The sequence below is a fragment of the Triturus cristatus genome, chromosome 8, assembly GCF_964204655.1.
Source record: "Triturus cristatus chromosome 8, aTriCri1.1, whole genome shotgun sequence".
Taxonomy (NCBI): domain Eukaryota; kingdom Metazoa; phylum Chordata; class Amphibia; order Caudata; family Salamandridae; genus Triturus; species Triturus cristatus.
In genome coordinates, this window is record NC_140591.1 from 588,073,427 (window position 1) to 588,097,547 (window position 24,121).

The 24,121-nt window shown below is 40.5% G+C and overlaps 1 protein-coding gene across 7 annotated transcripts in view; it reads right to left on the reverse strand.

The window, feature by feature from the left end:
• The window catches only part of KLF12 (KLF transcription factor 12), a 987,741-nt gene that overhangs the window by 225,347 nt on the left and 738,273 nt on the right, over positions 1–24,121 (reverse strand). For all 7 annotated transcript variants that reach the window (XM_085622009.1, XM_085622005.1, XM_085622011.1 and 4 more), the window contains 2 exons: positions 19,866–20,412; positions 4,925–5,060 (listed from right to left, as the gene is read on the reverse strand). In XM_085622009.1, the coding sequence (XP_085478135.1) occupies positions 4,925–5,060; positions 19,866–20,412 (683 nt within the window). The remainder of the gene's footprint in view (positions 1–4,924; positions 5,061–19,865; positions 20,413–24,121) is intronic.

A 24,121-nucleotide genomic window follows, 5' to 3' on the forward strand; every position in this document is an offset into this window, starting at 1 on the left:
AAAGGGCAAGGCCCTCTCCTTCTACCAGACTCTAGGCCCAGAGTATTGCACACTGTGCCAACGGCATGATTGCTCGGACTCAAAGTCTGTTTAACTTTACTTAACACGATGACTGTCACACCGCGCTCAATAAAAAGCATTGCGAATTTGGGTACTTAATTGGTTACTGGTGGCACTTCCTTTATTAGGCTTGATTCACCTACACTCCAATTCGATATGCAGGCTGCTTAAAATTCTTCAATACGTCATGCTGAATTGGTGGTGACTCATGCAGTGTGTGTGTGCAGGCATTGGAATTTAAAAAAAAAAGGTTACGCACACGCGCACTACTGCCGCCCCTATCCCACATAACCAAATCTAGCCCAATCATTCGCCAGCCCACAGCAACACTGAACTGAAGGCAAATTCTCACGGAACTACGGATATTGATTTATTATCAGCCCAGCAGCACTCTTCACCGGGCACTCAGAGGACTGTGATAGAGTGTGAATTACACTGTAGTGAGTCAATTATTTATACTTTGACATAACACATGCAGTTCAGTCATTGATGTGAGTTGGCAGTGTTCGTCAGATGTAGACCCGGCCCTGAAAAATATGTGCCGGTGCTGGGCACCGGAAAGCACCGGCACAAATTAAGCACTATGTGGGAGGAGTTTTCATCCCCCTTGCAGGAAGAGCAGTTAGGGTGAACCCAGGAATTCATTCAAAGGGGCCTTGGCTGCTGCAAGCAAATGTTTGGTGACACCTGAAAAGGCCCTGTCTTTGTCCCCATATTGAGACTGACACCATATCTAGTGGGCGGAAAGCTACCACCAGAACTTGTTTTGCGTTACTACAGAGGAGGGGAAAGGCCATTATAATGGCCAAACCTCTTGGTAGGCACACCAGCTCTGCACAAGGGGAGATACGCTTCTCTGTCTTGAATTTTGAAAGTGAGTGTTATTGTGGAATTGTTTGCAGTAAGGCAAACAGGATCTGCTGAAAAAGTGGATAGGTGTTGCCCCCTGAAAAATGTACCCTATTGGCTAGGGAGTGCCCAGGAGTCACTACCACCCCATAGCTGGTGCTAGGAATAAGTATGGTATCCCAAAAGCACCATATCAGACTATTACCTGGACCTGCGGACGTTCATAAGTACTGGACCTGTTGTCTGTTTGCTGAGAGGAGCCCTGAAGTGCTGGACCTGCTCCCTCATAAACCAAGGACAAAAAAGTGGACTTCAAGGCTCAGTTAGCTGTCACATGTGCAGCTACAGGGGTACAGCAAGCTACAAGAGGCCTTTTTTCTAAGGTGCCCACTTGCACCAATGGCAACTGGACCTGGACTGGACTTTGTTGTTGTTCTCTGCTTGACACCACAAGAGTCTCTAAATGGCCGACACTGAGGTGGTGGGGCCTTAGAAGTGCACTCTATGGTTGTTTGCACACCGGAAGGAAGTTTGAAAACTTTTGAAAACTTTTCCTCCTGATCTCCAAAGCTTCTGTGGGACCCACCGGATAAGTTAACACACCTGCAGCTCCATGGCATTGGATTGAATTTCAGCTTTATCCTGATCAAGTCTTCTAGTACTTGATTGTGACCGCAGTCACTGACATGCAAACACCCGCTCCTAGCGTTGGTCAATCATATACTGTCGCGGCTGCCAAGCCGAAATGTGTGACTCATCCTTAATCTATTCCCCGCAGTTTGCATCCCCCTCTTCTCCGTTGCTTTACCGCTACCTTTGCCCGTACAGTTAACTGTGTATAATCGCGATTATGCACGGGTAATAGATTAAAGAGGAGTCACACATTTTGGCTTGGCAGCCGCGATGGTATACGATTGACCGACGCTAGGAGCGGTTGTTTGCATGTCAGTGACTGCGGTCACAATCAAGTTCAGACAGTCCACAGGCGGTGCCTGATTGATTGATTCAGCGTTTTTTACGGTTTGACTGCTTGAAGAACAAATACATGTATTGCCCCTGACGAAGGGTCTCCTTTGTCCCGAAATGCATTGGGCGAAGATTCTCAAGCACTTTTAATTTGAAAATTGAATTGTGAAACACATCACGAGTTTTGAAAAGTGATTTGTACAATGAAATGTATACTGTACTGAAGACAATGTATGGTTAATTGAAATAGAATGTGATTAAATACTATGAGAAAAGCGAAGTTATAAATGAAGGTGTATCTTTGATTGTAAATGAAGTATATCATTTATGCTGTGCAGGCTTGTGTCCAGATGCTCTAAGAGTGCCATTACATTGACTATTATAGACAGGTCTGGGCATTGTCAATAATGACAAGAAAGGAAGTTCCGTCCATAATAACACAAAAAAACATGTCACATGGGCTCTGTCACACAGTGCCACCAAGCCAAACAAATACTAGCAATGCACGGGTCAGCCGAGGACCTCCACACGAACAGAGACATCTAAACTCATAAATTAAATGAACCCATTCATGGTTTCCTGAAGGAGGATTGAAGTATCTAAATCAGTGAACAGTGCTGCAAAAGTAATTCTTCTTATGGAGCATTTACTACGGGGGCATTTTGTTACTTAGTACTCATAATTTTGGCAAATAAGGATACTAACTAAAGTAAGCGATTTGCGCAGGATCACAACATTCAACTGGAGAAGCCAGAAGTAGAATTTAGGGGCATATTAACAAGGGCATTATCTCCGCTTTTTTGGCTTTAAAAGCCAAAGAAGCGGAGATAAAAATATTGTCCTATCAACAACAGGGTGCTAACATGCAAAATCGCATGTTAGCACCCTTTTTCACTACGCTTCCCTTTGCATCTCTAATGAGATGCAAAGTGGGCGTTCCAGAGCAAAATAATAGGAGAAATGTCACTAAGCGACATTTCTCCTATTATCAAGCTTCACGCTAACCCTGTTAGAGATAAAAAAAAAGCAGCGCTAAATGGCTAACACTGCTTTTTTACGTCTGCTAATTTTCAGACTTAGCCATGTAATCCAATGGGAGGTGGATTACATGGCTAAATCCACCATGGGCTATCAACAAGGATATCCCTATCCTTGTAGTTTTATCGCTGCTTTACCAGCGATAACGTCCCAAAATGCCGCTATCGCTGGATTTTTTATCGCCTAGGCGGTTAGCGTTGTTAATAACGCGATAACCAGGCGATATTATCCAGCGATAAGCGGGCATTAAATAAATTAACGCTAAGAGCCCTAAGCGTTAATTTTCCCTGTTCCTTGTTAATATGCCCCTTAGCTTCTTCACATCTCTTGGTATAAAAAGAGTCAAACATTTTCAGTTGTATTCAGAGATTTGTAGGGACATTTAAACGTAGTCTTAAGTGTAAAATTGGGTTTAAAGTGTGATTGTACCAGTTTTTACACTAGCATTCACGTTTGAAGCAAATACCACAAGTAGCAACGGCTTATGTAAACCATGGGCTGCGGATAATAAAACACGCAAAAGCCGCAATAAGTCATGATGTTTATATAGAAAAATAGCAGGGTTAACACTTATTTTCCTGATGCTGCTTCTGCCCACTCTACACATTACGTACAGCTCGTGTGTTAAACGTCAGTAAATGTGCAAACATTTGTTCACTTTAGTTTAAAACATTATTTCCCATGTCCCACTCTGAAAATAGGGCGTGCACGTTCAAACACTTTTAGAGGCACTTAACATTTTATGTTTCATGTGAAACACACGTTTTAAAGTGTATAGTGCAAATGGTTGTGAATCCTCTCCAACTTAAGACTGAATGTTGGCCCCTGTTGTTTTGGGGGCCCTAGGCCCACATGCTTCTAAAGGACTGACGCGGACACAGTATCTATTGTTATTCAACTGGCCACGAGCACGTGCACTAGGGACCCTTTATTAGCTGGGTCACGTCACTCGTGACGCCGGTGATGGATGGTTGTGGGGTGTGTGTGTGCCCACTCCCATAGGGGAGTGGCTACTAACTCTGTGCCTGTCGAGATACTAGAACATGTCTCGCAGGGCACAACAGCCCCTGGCGAGGATTGTCTTGACCACTACTCTGACACACCGATAACTGTGTATATGCACTAGAGCAAAATCGTTTTAGGGGTGTTTGCCCCATTCTCTGCTTCACAAGCTGCACACAATGAATCAATATCGACTGATCCAATTTTTGAGCCGAGGCCACCATTTCGCAAAGTGACCCCTCATGTCAAATATTGTTGCTACTAGTGGAGAAACACATGTAAATAATGAACACGTACATACTATGTGCAAATAGCTTATGTTAAAATGCTTAGTGAAGTATTTGTTTTCACTGGCCATTACATATTAAAAGGGTTTTACATAATTTACACTTTGCCAGTGACTTTAGTTAGAATTACTATACATAACCATACAGTGTTAACTTCCTGCCCACCGGAAATGAAATCTTAAGGACCCCCAATTACACTTAGTTGTGAAAAAATGCAGATTAGCAGATGCATATGCCAATTGTGCCTATTCTGTGTGTGTTTGACCTCTGTGCACTGTTTAGGCCGTGAAATTACTACTAGGATACATGAGGTCAAGGGGCACAGAGGGGCTGCAATTTACACGCTGCTCTTAATCGAAGTTAGCTCTAACTCCGGGGTCTAAAGAAGCCCAAAAGAGTGACAATACTTACTGCTAACAAGAGTTTGCTTATAATAATTACATTCATATTATTACTAAATCCGCCCAATGAATAATGCAGTGGAAAATAACCTAGAGGAAAACGGACAAACAAACATTTGAAAAGAGTAATTCGCGACATATTAACATTTTTTAAAAATCCAACAACGTTTACAAAATGAAAAGGCAGATAATAGTCTCCAAATAAGGGGAAACGCTGGCGCGAACTCGCAGAAAGTTAGAATGACAACGTACGACGGGTGTTTCCATTGGACATCGGACACCTTGGCAACACTTCCCGTCTCGCGAGAATGTGATACTCACTCTTGCACTGCTCTGGCTATGGAAAGCGCCGTGGATCCGGTTTCATTAACGCTATCTAAGGTCACATTTGGCAGATCATCGTCATCACTCTCGCTTTTAATTTGCCTGGGAGAGAGTCCCCGGGGGTCAATGTGTGCTGTAAAGACAAAAATGCAGCAATGATTCAAAAGGGAACACAATATCGGCGTTAATTATGCCACACAGACATACGCAAGCGTAGTAAAATGAAATCAACCACATAATGTTAATGGAAAGCTAAATCAAAACCACTTCCTACTTTAAACAGCAGAGAGAATGGTTAAGATAAAACACAGATACAATTCAATTTTTCTTATATTTAAAAAATATATATATTTAATAGTTTCTTATATTTGACACTGATGGAGCAGGGTTTCACATAAAGAAACCTGCTCGAATTAATACCCCCATAATACGTACTAACAGCAAGTAGTAAAAGAAAACTAACGTACACCCAACATAAACACAAGAGAAATGCTTTTGCGAAAGGCATGAACTAACACATAAATAATATAGGAAAGACTTAAAACGAATAACGTTTTGGCTTGAGAGAAACAAGAAATATTGCTAGACTGCATGTGCATCAGTAGTTGCATGTTGCATTCTGCTTAGAAATAATAATTAATTCTGCTTTTGCCTCAAGCTATGCTAGGAAACATGCTAACAGTGAATAGTGCAAAGGTGGGTGGTAAACAGTTAAGGTTTCATTATTATATAATTAATAAATGTTCATATTTCATTTGCTTTAGTGTGCTGGAAAAGGCGCCATCTTCATTAAGTTGGCTGAAGTGGGTGGGGTGAGCTGAGGAGTGAATCCTATCTGTCAGAGGCAAGACAGATGCGCTGTGCACCGCAGATGACATGAACAAGTTGAAGGCCAGAGTGACGAGCGACTGCCAAGTGATGTGCCCAGTCGTGAGACCGGAGATTCATTCTGCGGATGATGTTAAAATTATAAATAAAAGACTGTCTAAATGTAACATGTCTAGAAATCGTGAGAACGAGCTAAGAACCAGACCCTGTGAATGAATGTAAAACAATAATTTAACTTAATTGTATGTGAAGTCACCATGGAGCCACCCCCGAAGCCCACCAATCATCTGCTTAGATTTTAGTAATGTTTCAATTTATGTGGGACGGACATGAAGATTTTAGGGCATAATTGGGGTGCCTTTAGGGGTGTGGTTTAAGCTTAGGCTGGCAGGAGATAAAGAGGGAAGATGCATTGCTGTCCGTCGGTTTGCAGAGAGGCCTAGCTGTTCCTGACCTGTCCTGTTCCTGTCCTTTATCTTTGTTCCCTGATTCTATTTCGGGGAACCCCTATCATCTCCTACGCAGAGGGGGTGGTTTCCTACAGACGGTTAGGTTTGTATTTAGTCTGACTCGTTCTTAAAAATCTACTTATAAACGTATTTTGCCTCTGTAACTTTTATCTCTTCACCTATCCACTCTGTTATAGATACAATGAACGTATTATTTTGGATGAAACTATTGTCTTTTCATCTATCCCCTCTGTTAGGTGTATTATGTTTCGTATATATTTTTGCTGAAACTTTTTGTCTCTTAATCTATCCACTCCTTCATGCATAATGTCATTGTTTAAGAGATGAGCTTGTATTCATTTGAAATTTGCTAGTTTTCTCTCCCTTTGTGAGTTTCATTATTTGCATCTGTGACTGTATGCAATGAGCATTTCGTTATTAATTGAGATAAAGCTTCATAAACTTTACAGAGTGTCTGTGGTTAGTTAGCAAACTGAAGAGTTAAGTTAGATAGTACAATCATTATCATCAACTATTCAACTAATTGGTCCATCGACCAAATGGAAGGAAAGTTGATGTAATAACTTAGTAGGCATTCTAATGACGTTATACATGGTTTACAGAAAGAAATTGTTGAACATGAATAAATTGACCCCAGCGCATCAGGGATTCTGAGTGATTATTATATAACAACAATTTAGTCTATTAAATTAAGCACAATGAGGTTTTGTACAACTGGTATTCTGAGCTCACATATTTGATTTGCTTTCATACCTAATGAATAAAAAACAGTTTTGGTAAAATAAATTATGTGCCTAGGATCACACAAATAATTTAAGCGGAAAGCAGCGATTTACCCAGGTTTTCTTCACTCTGTACAAATCTGCCAGTAAATGGGTATTCAACTATGTTAAGTTTTTGTTTTTACCTCTTTGTGCATTTTTCGGCAGTTTTAAATAGTGGAAAGTCGACTCTAAGGCATTCCAGTTGTTTACATGAGCACCAGTTACATTACACAAGGTAACATGCATTGTTTATAGGCACTGGAAAATTAAGTGGTTTCCCCAGAATCAAAGGATGTTGAGCTGACGCCAAGGCTCAAACCTGATTCCCCAGTTCTAAAGTCTGCAGTTCTGGCCATAATGCCACATCCTAGTTGGAGTAGGGGTGGGGGGGATTGCAGACAGAAGCCACACGACAGCTGGCTCGTTATGGGCTTGTGGTTCCAACAGGACCTCGATCAGAGCTAGGCTTCAGGCACAAGCCTGACTCAAGCTCTCATTGGCACGCCCACATCTAACCGATTATTGTAATGTAATACCAATTTACAGACAAATTGCTTGGGCTTAAATTGCAGAAGATCTGAAATACTTTTGTTCAGTGAATAGGTATCTAGCTCAGTGCCATCAGGTGGACTTTAATATATTGATTTAAGATCTGTTGTTCTAGCATTATGGAAGGCTTACATTGTTTTAGCACACTCTGAATATTCCACTGGCCTCATATTGCAGGCAATGAGAGATCTCAACTGGTCAATCTCGAGAAACCAAGAATAGTTACAACAAATATTCATATAATAGTAAGAGATATACACAGTATGTTGCCAATTAGACTCCTTTTAACCAGTGTGAAATGTAAAACAATATTGGAGTGCCTGCAACACAAATGCACTTTTTATTATTCAACAATATCTGTATTATCCCAAAGTAAACACAGCTGATGGTGTGAAATATAACGCATAGACAAAATGACACTACTACAATGTAAATTTAGTATGGAGAAAAAATGCTTTTAAGGGCAAATCGGGGGGAGGGGGGACAGACATTCCAGGGAAGGGATGCCTTGAAAATCTGGAAGCACTCACAACTTGTTTGCGTGTATTCACAATACTTTGCAGGGCACATATGGATGTTCCCTCCTTCTTTCTTGTGATTTGCTAGGAAATGTAGAACACACAGTAAACTATCAGTCTAATTTAGTGCAATCTTACTTAGGAAAAGGTATTTATGACCCAGCTCCAAGCTTTTGCTGAAAACTATAATCTTTTGGAATTAGACCAGGGTTCAGTCCTGAACCGGAAATGACCTCATTCGTAGATGACCTCCAAATACTGTTGGACAGTGGAGGTTCATTAGTAGACATATTCTTGCACCCTGTTGGTGAATTTCATATCATTGACCATGACATATTATTACAATTCTTAAAAAGGAAACCATTAAGGAGACTGTGCTTAAATAGCTAAAATCCTTCACATTCAATGGATCTCAGCAAATTTAACTGGGCTCTTACTCCTGGGCATCATTCAATGGGGCTACAAAATCTGTTCATTGTTTTATACAACCTCTGCAGCTCAAATGGAATGACAATAAACTATGAAAAAGCAAATATCATGATATTTGGCAGAAAAAAGAAAAAAAAACGGTGCCTGGTTTTTAAACAAACATTGTCGGACTGTCTCAAATAAATACAAATATTTGGGGTGCTGGTTGGACAACAAGGGAGATCACTCAACACATCTTAACTCATTAAAACCAAAATCCGCCTCACTAAAACTTGCCTTTTAAACCATATTCAAGAGTATAAAACAGCCAACTCTCAAACCGTTGCTGAAAGTAATCAATGCTAAACTAATCCAGACTCCGGCTTATGGCACAGAAGCTTTCCCAGGGAAGCTTGGTGTTTTTTTTAACAATGCCCAGAGTGTTGTCTTCAGGTCACTATTCAACCTCCTGCATAACTCCTCACCATCTCTTATCAGGATGAACTTTAAGCTGAGCGACCACCTTTTCATGCAGAAAGCCAGCCCATGTTAGGGCGGGCTATTCGGTTAAATATGAGGGCGTGGCAATATGAGTACTTACCATCGTCGAGCCTCTGAGGAAAGCACACAAAGCGCTGAAACGCGTCAGGCTAAATCGGCTTTTGGGACTGCAAATGACATCACATTGCCTGTTTCCATCCTTACTCATTAAAGACTCGGCTGTCAGCTGTTGTAGAGTGCATTCTTGTTGCTGAGGGGCACAACTGGAGCTTTCATTTAAACACGGCGGTCCCTGTCGTGAAGAACGCACCAACCCGCGATCAATGGGGGCCATGCGACTGAGAATGTATTGAGCCATAAAAGTGGAACGACAGCTTATGGGATTATGGACGGTCCAGCACTGCGATCCAGGGCTTTGGAAAACTTTCACATTTTGCAGAAATGAATATGTGCATCGATTTGGAGTTGTAAAGTTGGCTAACGCAATACAATGCCCAGGAATCAATGCGGCCCATGTTTAAGCTGAGCGACCAACTTTTCATGCAGAAAGCCAGCCCATGTTAGAGCGGGCTATTCAGTTAAATATGAGGGCGTGGCAATATGAGCACTTACCATCGTCGAGCCTCTGAGGAAAGCACACCAAGAGCTGAAACGCTAAATCGGCTTTTGGGACTTCAAATGACATCGCATCACCTGTTTCCGTCCTTACTCATTAAGGACTTGGCTGTCAGCTGTTGTAGAGTGCGTTCTTCTTGCTGAGGGGCACAACTGGAGCTATATATATATATATATATATATATATATATATATATATATATATATATATTATCTACTGGCGGTCGCCAGTAGATAGTTATAGTTAGGACCGTGTTTCCATAGGAAATCTGAAAATTCTATTTTGAATAACTTTGGCGCCGGTTGACGAATTCTCGCGAACTTTTCAAAACTGATGGGGTGCTCCGCTCAGCTCCTACCCTGAAAGTCTCGGGGTGATTCATCAAGCGGGGGCTGAGAAAAAAGGGGGGTCCTAAAACGCGTTTTCCCCATGCATTTTCCCATAGGACCTTTAGTCGAAGGTACAGCCCGAACGGCTGAACAGAATTACTTGAAATTTGGAAAAGAGGTAGTCCTCAGGTCAGGCATGTGCCTTTTGCATATATGGTGTCAATCTGTTCAGTAGTTCCTGAGAAAATTGCAGTTAAAAGCACATAAATATCTATAAGCGCGCACCGTGCACTCACGGTGCGCGCACGGTGCCGTGCGCGAGCGTAATTCTGATTGGGGGATTCATGTCAGTCAACATTCGAATCGGTTGAAATCAGGAAGTGTCAGCCGCCATTTTGTGTGTTTGCTGTGTGACAGTGAAAAAGAAAGGTGGAGAACGTGAAAAGGGGGCAGGGTAGAGAGTCCCTGACATTTTAAACGAGCCATTCCATATTACAGGATACAGTCAATCTATAACTATATACATAGGTAGTTTATTGTAAAATAAATATATAAAAAATATAATAATACATACATAACTTAGCATTTAAAAAACCTTACAAATTCACTTAAAAAAACATAGTTTTCACACACGTTATAGTTAGGAATTAGCATTTAAAAAACCTTGCAAATTCACTTAAAAAACCATAGGTTTCACACATGTTATAGTTAGCTGGACATGTCACTCGTAAAAACCAATGAAATTCCCCCGTTATAGTTAGTTCAGATAACTATAACTTGCGCGACCGCCACTCTATCTCAAGGATGATGTCATCAGTGATGTCATGAGTGATGCCACTGACCATGTCATGAGTGATGTAATATGTGACGTCATGGGCAGTGGATTGCGGGCGCGCGAGTTATAGTTATCTGAACTAACTATAACGGGGGAATTTCATTGGTTTTTTACGAGTGAAATGTCCAACTAACTATAACGTGTGAAACCTATGGTTTTTTAAGTGAATATATATATATATATATATATTTGCAAACGAAAACTCATGCATTTGTCTTGCATGAGAGTCAAGCCCTCCACTAGAGAGTAGTTTCAAACCTCTTTATTCAATCAGGTACGCCAGCAACATCACAGCCTGCATAACGCGTTTCAGTCCCAACGGACCGTAGTCATATGCAAATTCAAGGGGCAGGTGCTTGGGGAGTTTAAATACTTTACAAAGTCAGACAGAGAGGAAGGACAAAGTGTAGGTGCATTTTTTTTTCTCTTGTCTTTTGTGAATTACACTTTCAGTCAATACATGCTATTCACTTTTTTCTCTCCTTCAGGACATCGCATGACATTTGGAAAAGTCCATACTCTAATTCATTTTCTGCACTGATGCTTTAAAAAAAATAAAAATTCGAGTCGGTATAAGTTCATGTCCTCAGTTTCAAATTTATCGGGACTCCAGTGTCCATAATGCATTGCATCTGTCATTTACAATCACTGCCTTCTTCGCCCAAGTCCAGAGTACTTCTTTACATAGTTAGTAATTCGGATTAAACAGTACCTTTGTGTGCCTCATGTGGAGTAATTTGCATGTAGGGCGCAATGGCAACGTTGAATTCCGATCATTTCCAAGCATTCATCCTTGTGCGTTTATTTCTTGTGTTGAAGTGTTTGTACCTGCTTGGTTTCCAGATGCCAGTCCTCCGCTCTCGATGTGCAAGAGTTCAGTACTCCTGCAAACCCTGGCTGTTACCCAAATCTTTATCAAACAATCAGCAGGCAGGCCTCCTGTACTCATGATATATATATATATATATATATATATATATATATATTAAGGCGCAAGGCTTGTTATTAGCTGGTGTCGCAACCTAAATGTTAAAAGTCTATGGCATTAGCTTGTTACATTTTAAAGATATTATCTTATGAGCTCCTCTGTTTTATGCTTTTTATGTATGGACTGCTCTGCACAATGAGTTGTTGCTTATTCGTGCAAATTTAATATTTTAAAACTATTTATGCTTGTACAATTCTTTGTATCTTGTAGTTGGCACTTTAATGGACTTGAGTGTCTGAATAAAGTATTTTAAAAGTCAAAGTCCTGGGCATCATCCCATCTTTGGTGGCGAGTCCCACATTAATCTACCTTACCCCCTCCCTTAATGTTTGCGTAAAACCCCTTGCATCACTATTAAAGAACTTCAAGGTGATAACATAACTGTATGAAACAAATATTTAGATTTTAATAAATCTGAGAGGCGAGACAAATAAACTTACCATGGGAATAATTTCTACTATGGAAGAGGTGAACTCCTATCTTAAACTGAATTCCTGTATATCGTAAAACACTGCCTTCACAAAGTCAAATACATCATTGGGATGCCTAACAATGGTTCTCCTCAATGGGCAAATGCCCCAAACCAGTTTAATTAGTCAGGAATCTTGGTATGATCTTTTCCTGTTTGCACCATGGCACCATTTAAACCAGTGCGCCAGACACAAACAGGGAAAGTATACCCTACTTTGATGAATGTAGTGCCCTTAGGGCAGCTCCGAACTCACGCTGCCCTAGGGACAGCACATTCAGTGAAATGCGGAGCTGCTGCTTCAAGGCCGCTCCGTGTATCACAGTGTAGGCAGCCAGGCAACTGCACTTTAAACAGGGGAGAGCGATCCCCTAGCAGGCAGGTGCAGTGAGTGACTGCACCTGCCTGCAGGAGGATGTCTAGGGGGGGATCAGTGGGGCCCCCTTTCAACTCCCCAGATGACTGCCCACCTTTTTGCATCAGACTGTCAGAGTCCTGCATCCTAAGGGCATGTTTGCCCTTGCACCCACGACTGTAATATGGCATGGGCACAGAGGCAAAGAGATTCACTCATTTGCATGGGGCCACATTCCCATGCAAATGAGTTATTGCCCTCAGAAGATAGCACTGGCGCACATCACATGTAGCAACAGCGCTATCATTATTAAAGAAGGGGTCACACGCCTGTTGCACCGCACCTGAACTTTCCATAATATGGCCCCTGAACTCCTAACTTAATCTGGACAAACACATTTCTCAAGTGACCAAGTCTTACCTCAGTCAGGTTTATGCCCTTCATAGAATATTCTCTTTCCTATTCTTTTCACGTGTAGTTATTGTGACAATGTATTTAGTCAATCAAGAATAGATTATGGCAACCCTGCCTATCTAGATGTGAAAGGATATTATGTGTATTTTACAGAAGGCCACTCACGTAACAATTTAATTTCTCAGTTTTTATGAAACACTATGCTATTCGCTTTATTGAATGTTTATAGAAATTGCATTCATAGCATTTGAATGTCTACTTTGCCATTGATTCTGATAAGTGTTTTTGTATTTTCCTACACCCGTGTTTATTGCTCGTTTAATTTCCTTCTGATTTTTAAGTGCTTGCTGTAGTTATTGTCCTTGTTATTATACTCAAACATTACTTGCTTTGTCCATTTTGTATGCACTGATCTCTGTTGAGCCTTGCTTTAAAGTGCTATTGAAAATGAACTCATGCATACATGAACTGAAGGGTGCTCCTCTTTGCCTGCCAACTACTAACGTGAGTAGATTTTTATCTATGTAGTTATGAGGCACACGTGATGGGTACCACGTTATGGGTACCACTCTTTGCTATATTTCAGTACAGACTAAACTGATGTGTGATTTAGCGCAATATTTAAGAGACCCTACACAAACATAAAGCATTAGGTAAACGATGGAGCTGCCTATACAAATTCACAGGGGAATAAAGTTAAAAATACGCAGGGGTCATTGAGTGACCTTAGTGGTGGTCACCCTTAACAACAACTGCTAAATGTAACTATATAGACAGAGGTCGGGGTGAAGGCCAACTGAATAACACTAGTGTTAATTCCGAGCTACATGCGATCGTAATATACATATGATGACACGCCCAGGCAAGAGCTGTGGCGCCGCGGCCAGGGCGACTGACTCCAGAATCTGGGGATCACGGTTCGATCCTCGGCGCCGGTGGCAGATCAGCCCAGCACCATGTGACTCTGGGCAGTAGCTTGCTTAATGTTCCTGACGGCCCCCAGCGCCTAGAGACCCTTACGGGTGATTGTTCGCGCTTTACAAATGTGGATTATTATTAAGTGGGCAGGGATTATCGGGTACTTAGTACCTGTACTTCTTTAATTTGAAAGGAGGAGTATCTGCACTTGTCAGCAGAGATGCATTACTTATAATGGGAGAGCACCTGCACTTTTAAGTAGCGAACAGATACTCTGGGATATTGAGTACATGCACTTTTATATTCCTGTCTGAAACACCGAACATGTCTGCTACTCCACCTGGGAAACAATCGCTATAACTGATTGCGTCTTGTTAGTATACAACAAAAATGTACGCTAGCCATGAAGTAGTGTAAGAGTAGAGTGAATTGTTACACTCAGAATAAATTGTTATTAAGTAACAAAGGTCTATAGATTCACATGGAGAGTGAAATATTTTGATATTGAAATTCATTTTCTGAATACATTTAACACGAGAGCCTATAATTCGATTAAGGGCTTCCAGGCCTTTTGATCCAGTGCAGAGTTTGACTATACTTGTTCATAATTATAGCATCTTCAAGGGGAACCCTAGGATGACACATGCCACACTCTTGGCAGGTGAGGGTTTTCCTCCTATTAAAGGAATATTTCCTTCATACTAAAACTCATTAGGGATAGAACACATAGACGTGGGGCCTGATTCACAAACTGCACTTCGTAATATATTTTATAGTACAACAAAACATGCTGCAAAATGTATGTTTTACCTATACTTATATGTGCTGTGTTCTCTGCCTCGACTGCGGAGTCTCCTGCAAGTGAGTACAGATTTTAGTAGTAAATGTGGGAGGGACACAGGGGAGTTGGTAGGAAAAGCGTCAGACTTACTACAAAAGAGGATGGGATTAGGGAAGAGTAAGAGGGGTTTAGTGAGGGTTAGGGAGGGGTTTAGCGAGGGACACCACCCACATACACAAGAGTAAGCCAATTGTATTGCTGTGGGGTTGGAGGCATGTAACTTACAATTTTGCAGTAAGTACTTTTGTAGTAAGTTTACACTCGGAGTTTTAGAGTACTGAAAGTAGCAAATTTACTACAAAGTTTAAACGTGCTCAAAAGTGCAATTTACCATTGTGAATCAGACCCACAATTTATTACGCTGTTTTATGTCCAGATTACCTGTTTGGTGTACAGTTGTTACTTAGGAAGGTGAAATCTGGGATTCCTACAGCCCAGCCTACGGGCATATTGTAAAGCGGCCTCGAGGAAACAGGGGGGCAGCCGTAGAACGTAGGAGCTCAAGGGCTCTCAGGGCAATAAGGCAGGGGACCAACCAGACCACGGACCCCCCATCAGAATAAGAAAAGTGGGCACTAGGCCTGCAATACACACCACTACAGCCGCAGGTGAGCTGGAAGGTAGCCTTGATGAACAGGGCGGGGCTGCAGAGTAGATTGAGTCCTGAGGGCAAAAACTGCCAAATACTATAGATCTACTGCCGCACGTTACAATGGGAAGTCGGGCGGGCTTTGGAGTCCATGAGCCCCCACAAAGTGCCAACTGAAGGAGGGCACACCACCTGAGGGTCTCACCGCTGCAGCCACGGGCGTCAGTAATGCGGCCATCGTGAACAAAGCGTGGCCTCTATCCTGTCCTGCGTGTCGGCACTGGAGCCGGGAGAATGCATCAGCCTCCTATACTGGCCCTGTACTCCTGGGGCAACACAGGTGCACCGCAGAGTTCCCAGGCATGTCAGAAAGTCTAGCCCATGAAAGCAGGGAGGCAGCTGCCATTGCATGGGGCCAAGGAAATCACAGGTGGCAGGTAGCTCCATCACCGGCATCCTCAGTACATGGCAGCTGGCTCCGTCCACATGAAAATAACTGCCCTGCTGCTTGAGGTCTGCCTTGCTCTCTGAGAAGGAAGACTGGACCTGCTACCTTCATCACAGGTTAACCTGAGTGACTCCAAGTGTCTGCTGGCTGACCTCCTGTTCTGAGCTATGGTGCCACAACGAGCTCCAGAGGCCTCCCTGCACCTGCCCAGCTGACCTGCTGCAACTGGACCTACATAGACCTCCAGCTTGACCTGCCTGAACCCTGCTGGCCTCTGCTAAATTGAGTCCCTGATCCACAAGAGGTATCTTCCCAGGTCTGGACCTTTGGTTGTCATCAGAGTTCACACCTCTGCAAGAAAAGGAGAAATCCTGAAGTTTTGTGCTCTTCCAAACCATGAATGGGCCTGTTCGTGCTGAGACTCTGCCGCATTCGATGCTCAGATGAACCCAACGTTTGGTCTGCACTTTATGCTACAGCAACAACAGCCCAAGGTGACCACCAACAGGAAACTCCAGCAACGACTGTCTGCAATGCTCTCCCAGCTTCTCACGGCCTCCTCCATCGTGAATCGAAGTCTTCAAGCCAGACTTTGAGATGGTAACTTTTTCAGTGGGACTAGTCTGATACTTATATTCAGGCTGCACTACATCATAGTTGGCCTGAATATGTGACATTCCCCTGGTCTAGCACAACTAGAATACTGAGTGGAGTATTCAGGTGTTATACATACCAAAATATTTGAAATTGCATATCTGCGGTTATACTGATTAGATTTTTGCCATCTTGGTAAATTGGTTAGGGATTTCTCCTTGTGTTGTGTTTTTACTTTATTACTGTTTGTGTGCAGCATAAATACTTTATAGATTGCTTAAGTTAAGCCTGACTGCTTTTCTGCCATGCTACCAGTGGGTTAAGCACAGCTTAATTTAGTGACGTTTGTGGTTCACTAATGTGGATATGCCTTAGGAGTTCTCCATTTGCACATGGGGGATATTCCTGTTTTTTCGGTCCAGGTCCACCACAACTGACATGGTTAGCATATGCAGTCTGAACATTGGAGGAAATGGTGCTAGAGGAGGCATTCAAAAGTGAGTCACCCTTGTCACCCCTTTAATGTCATTCTCGCTGGTATCAGGACCACTGAAATGTCCTTCTATATAGAGGAGGTGCTGGCAGCTCTGTCATTGGGAAAAACAGCATCATATAACCTCTAAAGGAGGCTGAGAAGGGTAGACAGATGTCTAACAATTTTAAACAAATGTTCCTTTATTACTCCTCTCAGTGAAGAACTAACAAGAAGTGTCATTATTGCTACTCTACTTTCAATAATATCTCGAAATCCTGAGGATCTATATAAAATTTGCTTGAAACTGTAACCATGGAAAACGCATATTAAACTAAAAGCTAGTCAATAGATCTTTAATACTTAGCTCTATAATTATGGTACTCAGGTGTATCACATCCACCCCCCCATCTGTTACCCTTTTCCCTCATGTGAAGTATTCACTGCCATTGTTCCAATAACATAATTGATTCCAGCCTAGTGACAGTATATGCATTTTTTATCCCTCAGCTACAGGAACCTTTTAGTATTTTGTAGCCCGTTCACAACAATGGGGAACTCAATCATCCTCCAGAACTGGGTCAATTACAGTACAAAAGAGTTGGTCAAAGTGGAAGGAAAATATTCATCCAAATCACATCACCCAAAATGAACTTATTATTCGACTAGGTCTGAATTTGTAATAAATCTATATCAAAGTCGGCATACTGAAATCAATCCGTACAATTGCCAAGAGGTGCTCCAAGGGTAAGTGACAGTAAAGTGCTCAGAAAAGTGCTTGTGTAAGGGTTTCAAAAGTGAAATTGGGAAATTCACAATATTTACATATATTTTACAGCAACCTGTTTGGCCAACTGTTGGCTACAATTGAGTAAAGATACACAATAGTGAGAACATACAATAAATCAATTAATGTCATCTATATGTGGATACAAATACATTACCGGTTCACAAAAAGGGACAGTCGAAGTTTCGACCCGAATGGTATTCAAAGGAACAATGAGTCCTTAAAGCGGGGTCTTCATCAGGACAGAAGGAGCCACCTTGTTTCCTCAGCAGAAGTGTCAGTGAAATTAATCACATAGATGGGCCATGGGCTCCTGTGTCAGAGACTCGAGTTTTCTCAAATGTGTTGAAGATTACAAAGTGTGGAGGCTCACAGGTCAAACAATGAATGAATGAGCCCCGTGGCATCGACAAAGTATTTATCCAAGTTTAAAAATTAGCCGTATGCATAAAGACAGAATCAATGAGGTGGAACCTCCGTGTCAGCAGTACAATCCAGTTTCAAAACTTGGATAAATTCTTTGACTTGCCCCAAACCTCATTTTACTATTATGACCTCCCAAACAACTCTTTCTAAATTCTTCCCTCATGTACCCCTCTTTTGACTCATCCCAAACCTCATTTTAATACTATGAGCCCCCTAATCCCATTCTAGAGAATTTTCCCTCCCCCATCTCTCCTTTTTACTCATCCCAAACCTGATCTTACCACTATGATCTCCCAAATAACACTTTTTAGACTCTTCCCTCTCCTATCCCTCCAGTATCCTATTCAATCCAACTAACAGACTCACATGTCCACCACTCACACTAACTCATATTTCCCTAAACTAATCCACCACTAATCTTTCTGGGTTCCGGAGTAGCGTGCTACTCGCCAAAAAGTGCTTTGACTCCTTGTCAGGGGTATTAAGCACTATATACCTACAATTACAGTTATAATTACAATCACCAGTGAATGCAAGAGAATGTGTTGCACATACTGTTGGAAGGAACAAAGTTCATGGAATCCTGTGGACAGATACTGGGGAAGTAGGAAATTGCTGGACAGGTACTCACCAAAATTAACCAGAATTGGAATTTTGCATGACCTCTCAAGATATACAAAAATCTTCAAACACATGAAGGAGATATTATGTTAGGTTATGACATGTTATTGTATTTTATCAAGTATTACAAAGAGCAGCATTTGGTAATTACATGGAATCTTGGTAGCTTTTATATACTTTGGTGTGCAGTTGTGATTCATTGTGGAGGTTTTCAAATGATGGAGGATATATTCCTGGGGTGTATTTGGTGTGGGTCAGTGTTTTGGAGGCTATGGGTTTCATTAAGGAGATGTTCCATATGGGGGGGTTGGTTGGGAGACTATCCAGTCTAACTGTGTGAGTGTAAAGTATGCCGCTCGTCATCTGTGCTTGGTGTTTACCAGTGAATTGTCCTGGTCTTTTGTCTCTCTTCCTAACCCACAGCAGATAATATGTGCCAGACACTAGCTATGTTTAGATGGAGCTCAACCTGCTAGAGGTTGTTGTATTCTTCTAATGGCTATTTATCGTCGGAGTGAGTGCCCGCTTCTGAGTTGGATGTTCCATTCCCAGAGGTTAGCATCTTAGCAGTGGGATAGCGTCTAGTCTTGCTAACCTGTGTGCTGAGTTCCTTATGATATGTTGATAGATACTTCCAGGCTAACCTGGCCAGAGCGTCAAGAAGGACCTGGGATGAATTATTAATTTACAAACTGAAAAATGTTGAAAACGATTTTATGAATTTGTGGGGCTTGTTTCCTGACACTCAACAAATGTTGGAATGTTAACTGGATGACACACTGATGGATAATATGAAAATTAGAGAAACTTTCAAAAAGCAGAAATATTGGAATATTATGCTTAGATTTAAGTGATAAATTACTGTAATACCAATTTTTATGGTTTCTTCTTTTAGTTGTGACATATTTGTTTTTTGTTTATTCAATTGGTTTGGCAAATATAAGTGATCTAGAGGAATGACAGAATTGATAATGAATTCACCTCTTTTGGCACAAAGATAGACAGGGTTGCAATTATTCACAATGCCTATATTAGAAGTAACATTTTTATTTGACGTCTTGAACTTAGAGAATATGACACAGAAGTGCAACCACATGATGCATGTGAAACGAATACAACTTGGACAAAAAAATATAACTGGGATAAACAATTAAACTTTCAATAAACAAAATGTTAAAATACACTTCCTTCTTCTTACCTTTTAGGTGATTCCTCCCGCCTTCCAAAAGTGGTACCACTATCGTAGAATTCAAACTTCCTGGAGACCTTACAGCGGTGTAGACAACTGGCACAGATTGCACCACAACTGGAATGCGGTGCACATTATTCAGTTTGTTAGACTGCAAATTCATAGGGCTTGGCGGTTGTACTGGATGGATGATGTGGAAAAATTGCTGACCACCAACACCATGTGCAGATGCCACTAGGGGTCCAGGCGTTAATACTGTCGGTACAGAGGATGCTGACGACACAGATGTTATCACTGTTGGGGAAGAAGTTGGACGACTAGACGAGGAAGAGACAGACGAAGTAGAAGAAGGGGAGGAGGCTGATATTGTTAAGGAAATGGGTGATGAAGATGCTGCTATAGGCGACGTCCTGGCTTTATTTATTGATAAGTCCACTGGCTCAGTTTGTGTTTGGAAATGGTCAGTTGACAGCAAGTCCTCTGGCGGCTCCGACTTCACACTGTTGAGCAAGAGAGGAACAGCTTCCATGTCAGGGAAGGTAGGAGCTTTTGGGGACTGCAAAATAGAAACAAATTCAGAGTGGGTTATTCAAAGTCTGCTATTAAAAGTGGCTTTTTTAGAGCTACTTTAAATACGTGGAATTTTGATCATTGTGAGCATACGATTTAAGACAATTCAAAAGAGAAAATGTATTCTCTACAATACTTAATCATATTAATTGTAAACACTCGAATGGCTGAGTTTGGCACATACTACAGCATTTAATGAGGAATTTAAAAATCTATAAAATACTAATGGCTTTTATTGTGTTACCCCTACTAAATTCTTGATGAAGAGAAATTAAGCTTTTGCATAGCAAATGTTTACCTACTCTGTTATCAAAGAACCTATCCATGCATAAAAAGATAAGGCCATATCATGAACTTGGTGTCAGTGCTACACCAGTGCAGAAAGGGTCTGTGTGTTTCTTTTTTGCATTATCAGCACATTCATTGCCTCGAAAAATCTCAGACTTATAACATGTATTACTAAGTGCAGAGCTCAGAAGTATAAAGGGGTAATTGCTGCCCTGTGTTTTTAAGCTCTGTTGTCTGCAGCCATGCACTAACTCGGAGAGTTGTCAACTTTAGTTATTGATGTTTGATGATCTCTTTGGTGTATCATTAGAGCTGATGCAGACACTGGCTGGGCCAACTCAAGTACCTCACAAAACCATCCAATTAGCGGTACTGACAGACTAAATTTGTGCCCTGTTGTACCTGCAGTGTTTGCAAGGTAAATTTTGTGTGTATAATGGGTCTGTCATATGATTAGCAATTTCCAAAACAATGCATAAGAATAATGTTTTTTAAAGCTGAGATGTAGAGTGAAATTTGATAGCAAGCAATGTGTGATAGGATACACATATACACTTCAATAGTTTTCTGGAGATGAGATTTTGACTATGAAAGCCACAACGTTTATCAAGAGTCAAGTTCTCCTCAACTGGAAATGTGTTAAAAACCTTCAAGTGAGGCATGGTTAGGAGGCCCTGTAAATTTAGAAAGTCTAATGAAAGTATTATATAAAGTTGAAGGTACAAACAAAACATTTTATAATATGTGCAATTCGTTTTTATCATTTTTAAAGCACTAAAGATGGTAGTTAAATGACCTTTTATGGAATATTCAAACCTTCCCTTTCCCAAGGCTATCCTACCTATTTGCCCTCCCTTTTCAGTTACTCTATCTTTTTGACCACTGTCCTTACTGACACAGCATATGGTCCCAAATTGCTATTGAGATGAAGAAGGCCATCAGCACTAGGATGCAAAGGAAAAAACCTGCACTGCATGAGTTAATCACACATACTATAAAGATGGTGTGAGCATCATCTACATTGTAATACAAACCCTTTACCAGAGTTTGGCTGCTCCCACTGTATTTTCAGTGACCTTATAAATTCCTGTGATTCAGAGAACCTCGTGTGGGTAGGATCAGAAGGCTGGCCAGGGTAACCATATTATAACAGAATATGAGAGGAATTATATCATTAAATATATTTTTATAACAGGTAATACCTAAAAAGAAGATCAAATATACTTCACAAATTGCCATTTCAGTGACTTTAAGTATTGAAGAAGATTCGATAAGTTGACAAGTATTGACGTCAGCTTAGGTTTAGTGGAGAGAAAAGCTTAAGCTTATTCTATCAATTTAGAATCCATTTAGGAGACAATTTAGGAACTAAGGGCCTGATTTAGAGTTTGGCAGAGAGGGTACTCCATCACAAATTCAATGTAGTTCTCTGTCCTCCAGACCCTCAGTCCGCCCACCTCATTAAGAGATGGCAGATGGCTAACACTCCATTGACAGAGCCCTTGTTGACTTCATGGACAGAAAGATTTCTCAGATGGGTGGACGAAGTGGTGGTTGTCAGTGCCATTACTTTGCCCTCCCTATTTTAGGTGAACAGTGCAATTTGCTTTTTTGCTGTTGGTTAACCTGGCAGTAAAAGGCAGAAAAGAACAACCTCCAAGTGTGTGGGGTAATTACTTTTTCTGTTTTTTTCAAAAGCAAATTACCAAATTTGTTTCTGAAAACAATATAAGTCTTTTTTCGCAGCCATCTATCAAATAAAGTTGGATAACATTCTGTCTAATTTTTGTAAAATGGTAATGGAAACTGTAATTGAAGGGTGGATAATACATGAAGTATTGGCGGAACAATAATCATTTGAATAGATTCAGCTTTCGCCCACGCTTTTAAATTGTAATAAGGGCTATGTATCTATTTTCTCTTTAGTTTTCAATAAAATATAGTCACAGTATACCTTCATCATACCCTTAGAACCGGGAAATAAAATTGCTAGATATTTAATTGTATCTTTGTACCACTTTATATCAGTGTTAAACATCATTTCTTGTGTATTGTAGATATTTGAAGGAAAACATCTGCTTTAATTGATATTGAAGGAATAGCCTGAACCATTACCATATGACTTTTCTAAATATTTGGAATATAACTATCTGCTTCACTTATAAACCAAAGAACATCATATACATAAGCCATGCTCTCAGTACAATAGTTTCAATATATATGCCCTTATTTTCTATGGAATCTCAGAGCTAACAAAATGTAGGTTCAATGGCTAATATAAAGAGGGGTGGGTATAGAGAACTGCCTTGTCTTGTTCCTCTGAACAGATTAAAGGATAAAGAGGAATTACCATGTATACAAAGTTTAGCAAAGAGTTGAACATAGAGAGTGAACATATTTTTTATAATATTAGGACCACAATGAAATAAAAAAAATAGCAAATGCCAATTGGTGTTGTCAAATGCTTTTTCTACATCAAGTGCAAGTAAGCCAGCAGGAGATTTAAGATTGGGAATAGATTCCCGGGCATGGCAAATATGTCTGGTATTGTGTACTGACAATCTGACTTTTATTCAACTTAATCTGGATGAATGAGGGTATTTAAAAAAGTTTGGTGTAGATTTTGCAATCTTGATTGGTTAGAGAAATGGAATGATAATTAGAGGACAAAAGAGGATCTTTATCATGTATTAGTACTACAATTAATAATGTATTTGTAAAGGATCCAGATAGCTTTCTTCGGAAACTGAACTCCACACACAATGTGAAAAGGTGCAGTATTAACTGAGTAGAAAAACATTTATAAAAGTCTGCAGGAATTCCATTAGGTCCAGCAGATTTCCTTATATTAAGGAAAATAACTGCATTTTTGATTTCTTTAATAGTTATAGGAGATTCTAACAACTCCTTATTGTTGTGGGAAAGCATGGGCAGATTAATAGGTTTTTAAAAGAGAATCAATATCATTATAAGAAATTGTTTCTGGATTACTAATTCTGGTTTACTGTATAAAGTATAATATATTTCAATTTATTAATGATATCCTTAATATTAACCAGTAGATTCTCATCTGCTTTCTTAACTACATATATTTGGGTGTTATCTTGTTTGATGCACAGGCAATTAATAGCAAGTAGTTGTGCCTGGTCTTGTGTTAGTAAAATAACATTTTGTCTTATCATTAAACAACAGGTCTTTTAGTAAGTAACAAATGCTATTCATCACAAAGTTTCTGTAACTTCAATCAATACATATTATTGTTAGGAGAAACAAAAGACTCCCATTTTGTCTATCTATTTTTCTAGGTCAGAACTTTTAGTTTGAACCAATTTATTTTCATGTGCCTTTATAGAGATCGTTGTTAATCGAATACACACATTAAAAGCATCCTAATGAGTTATAGTTAA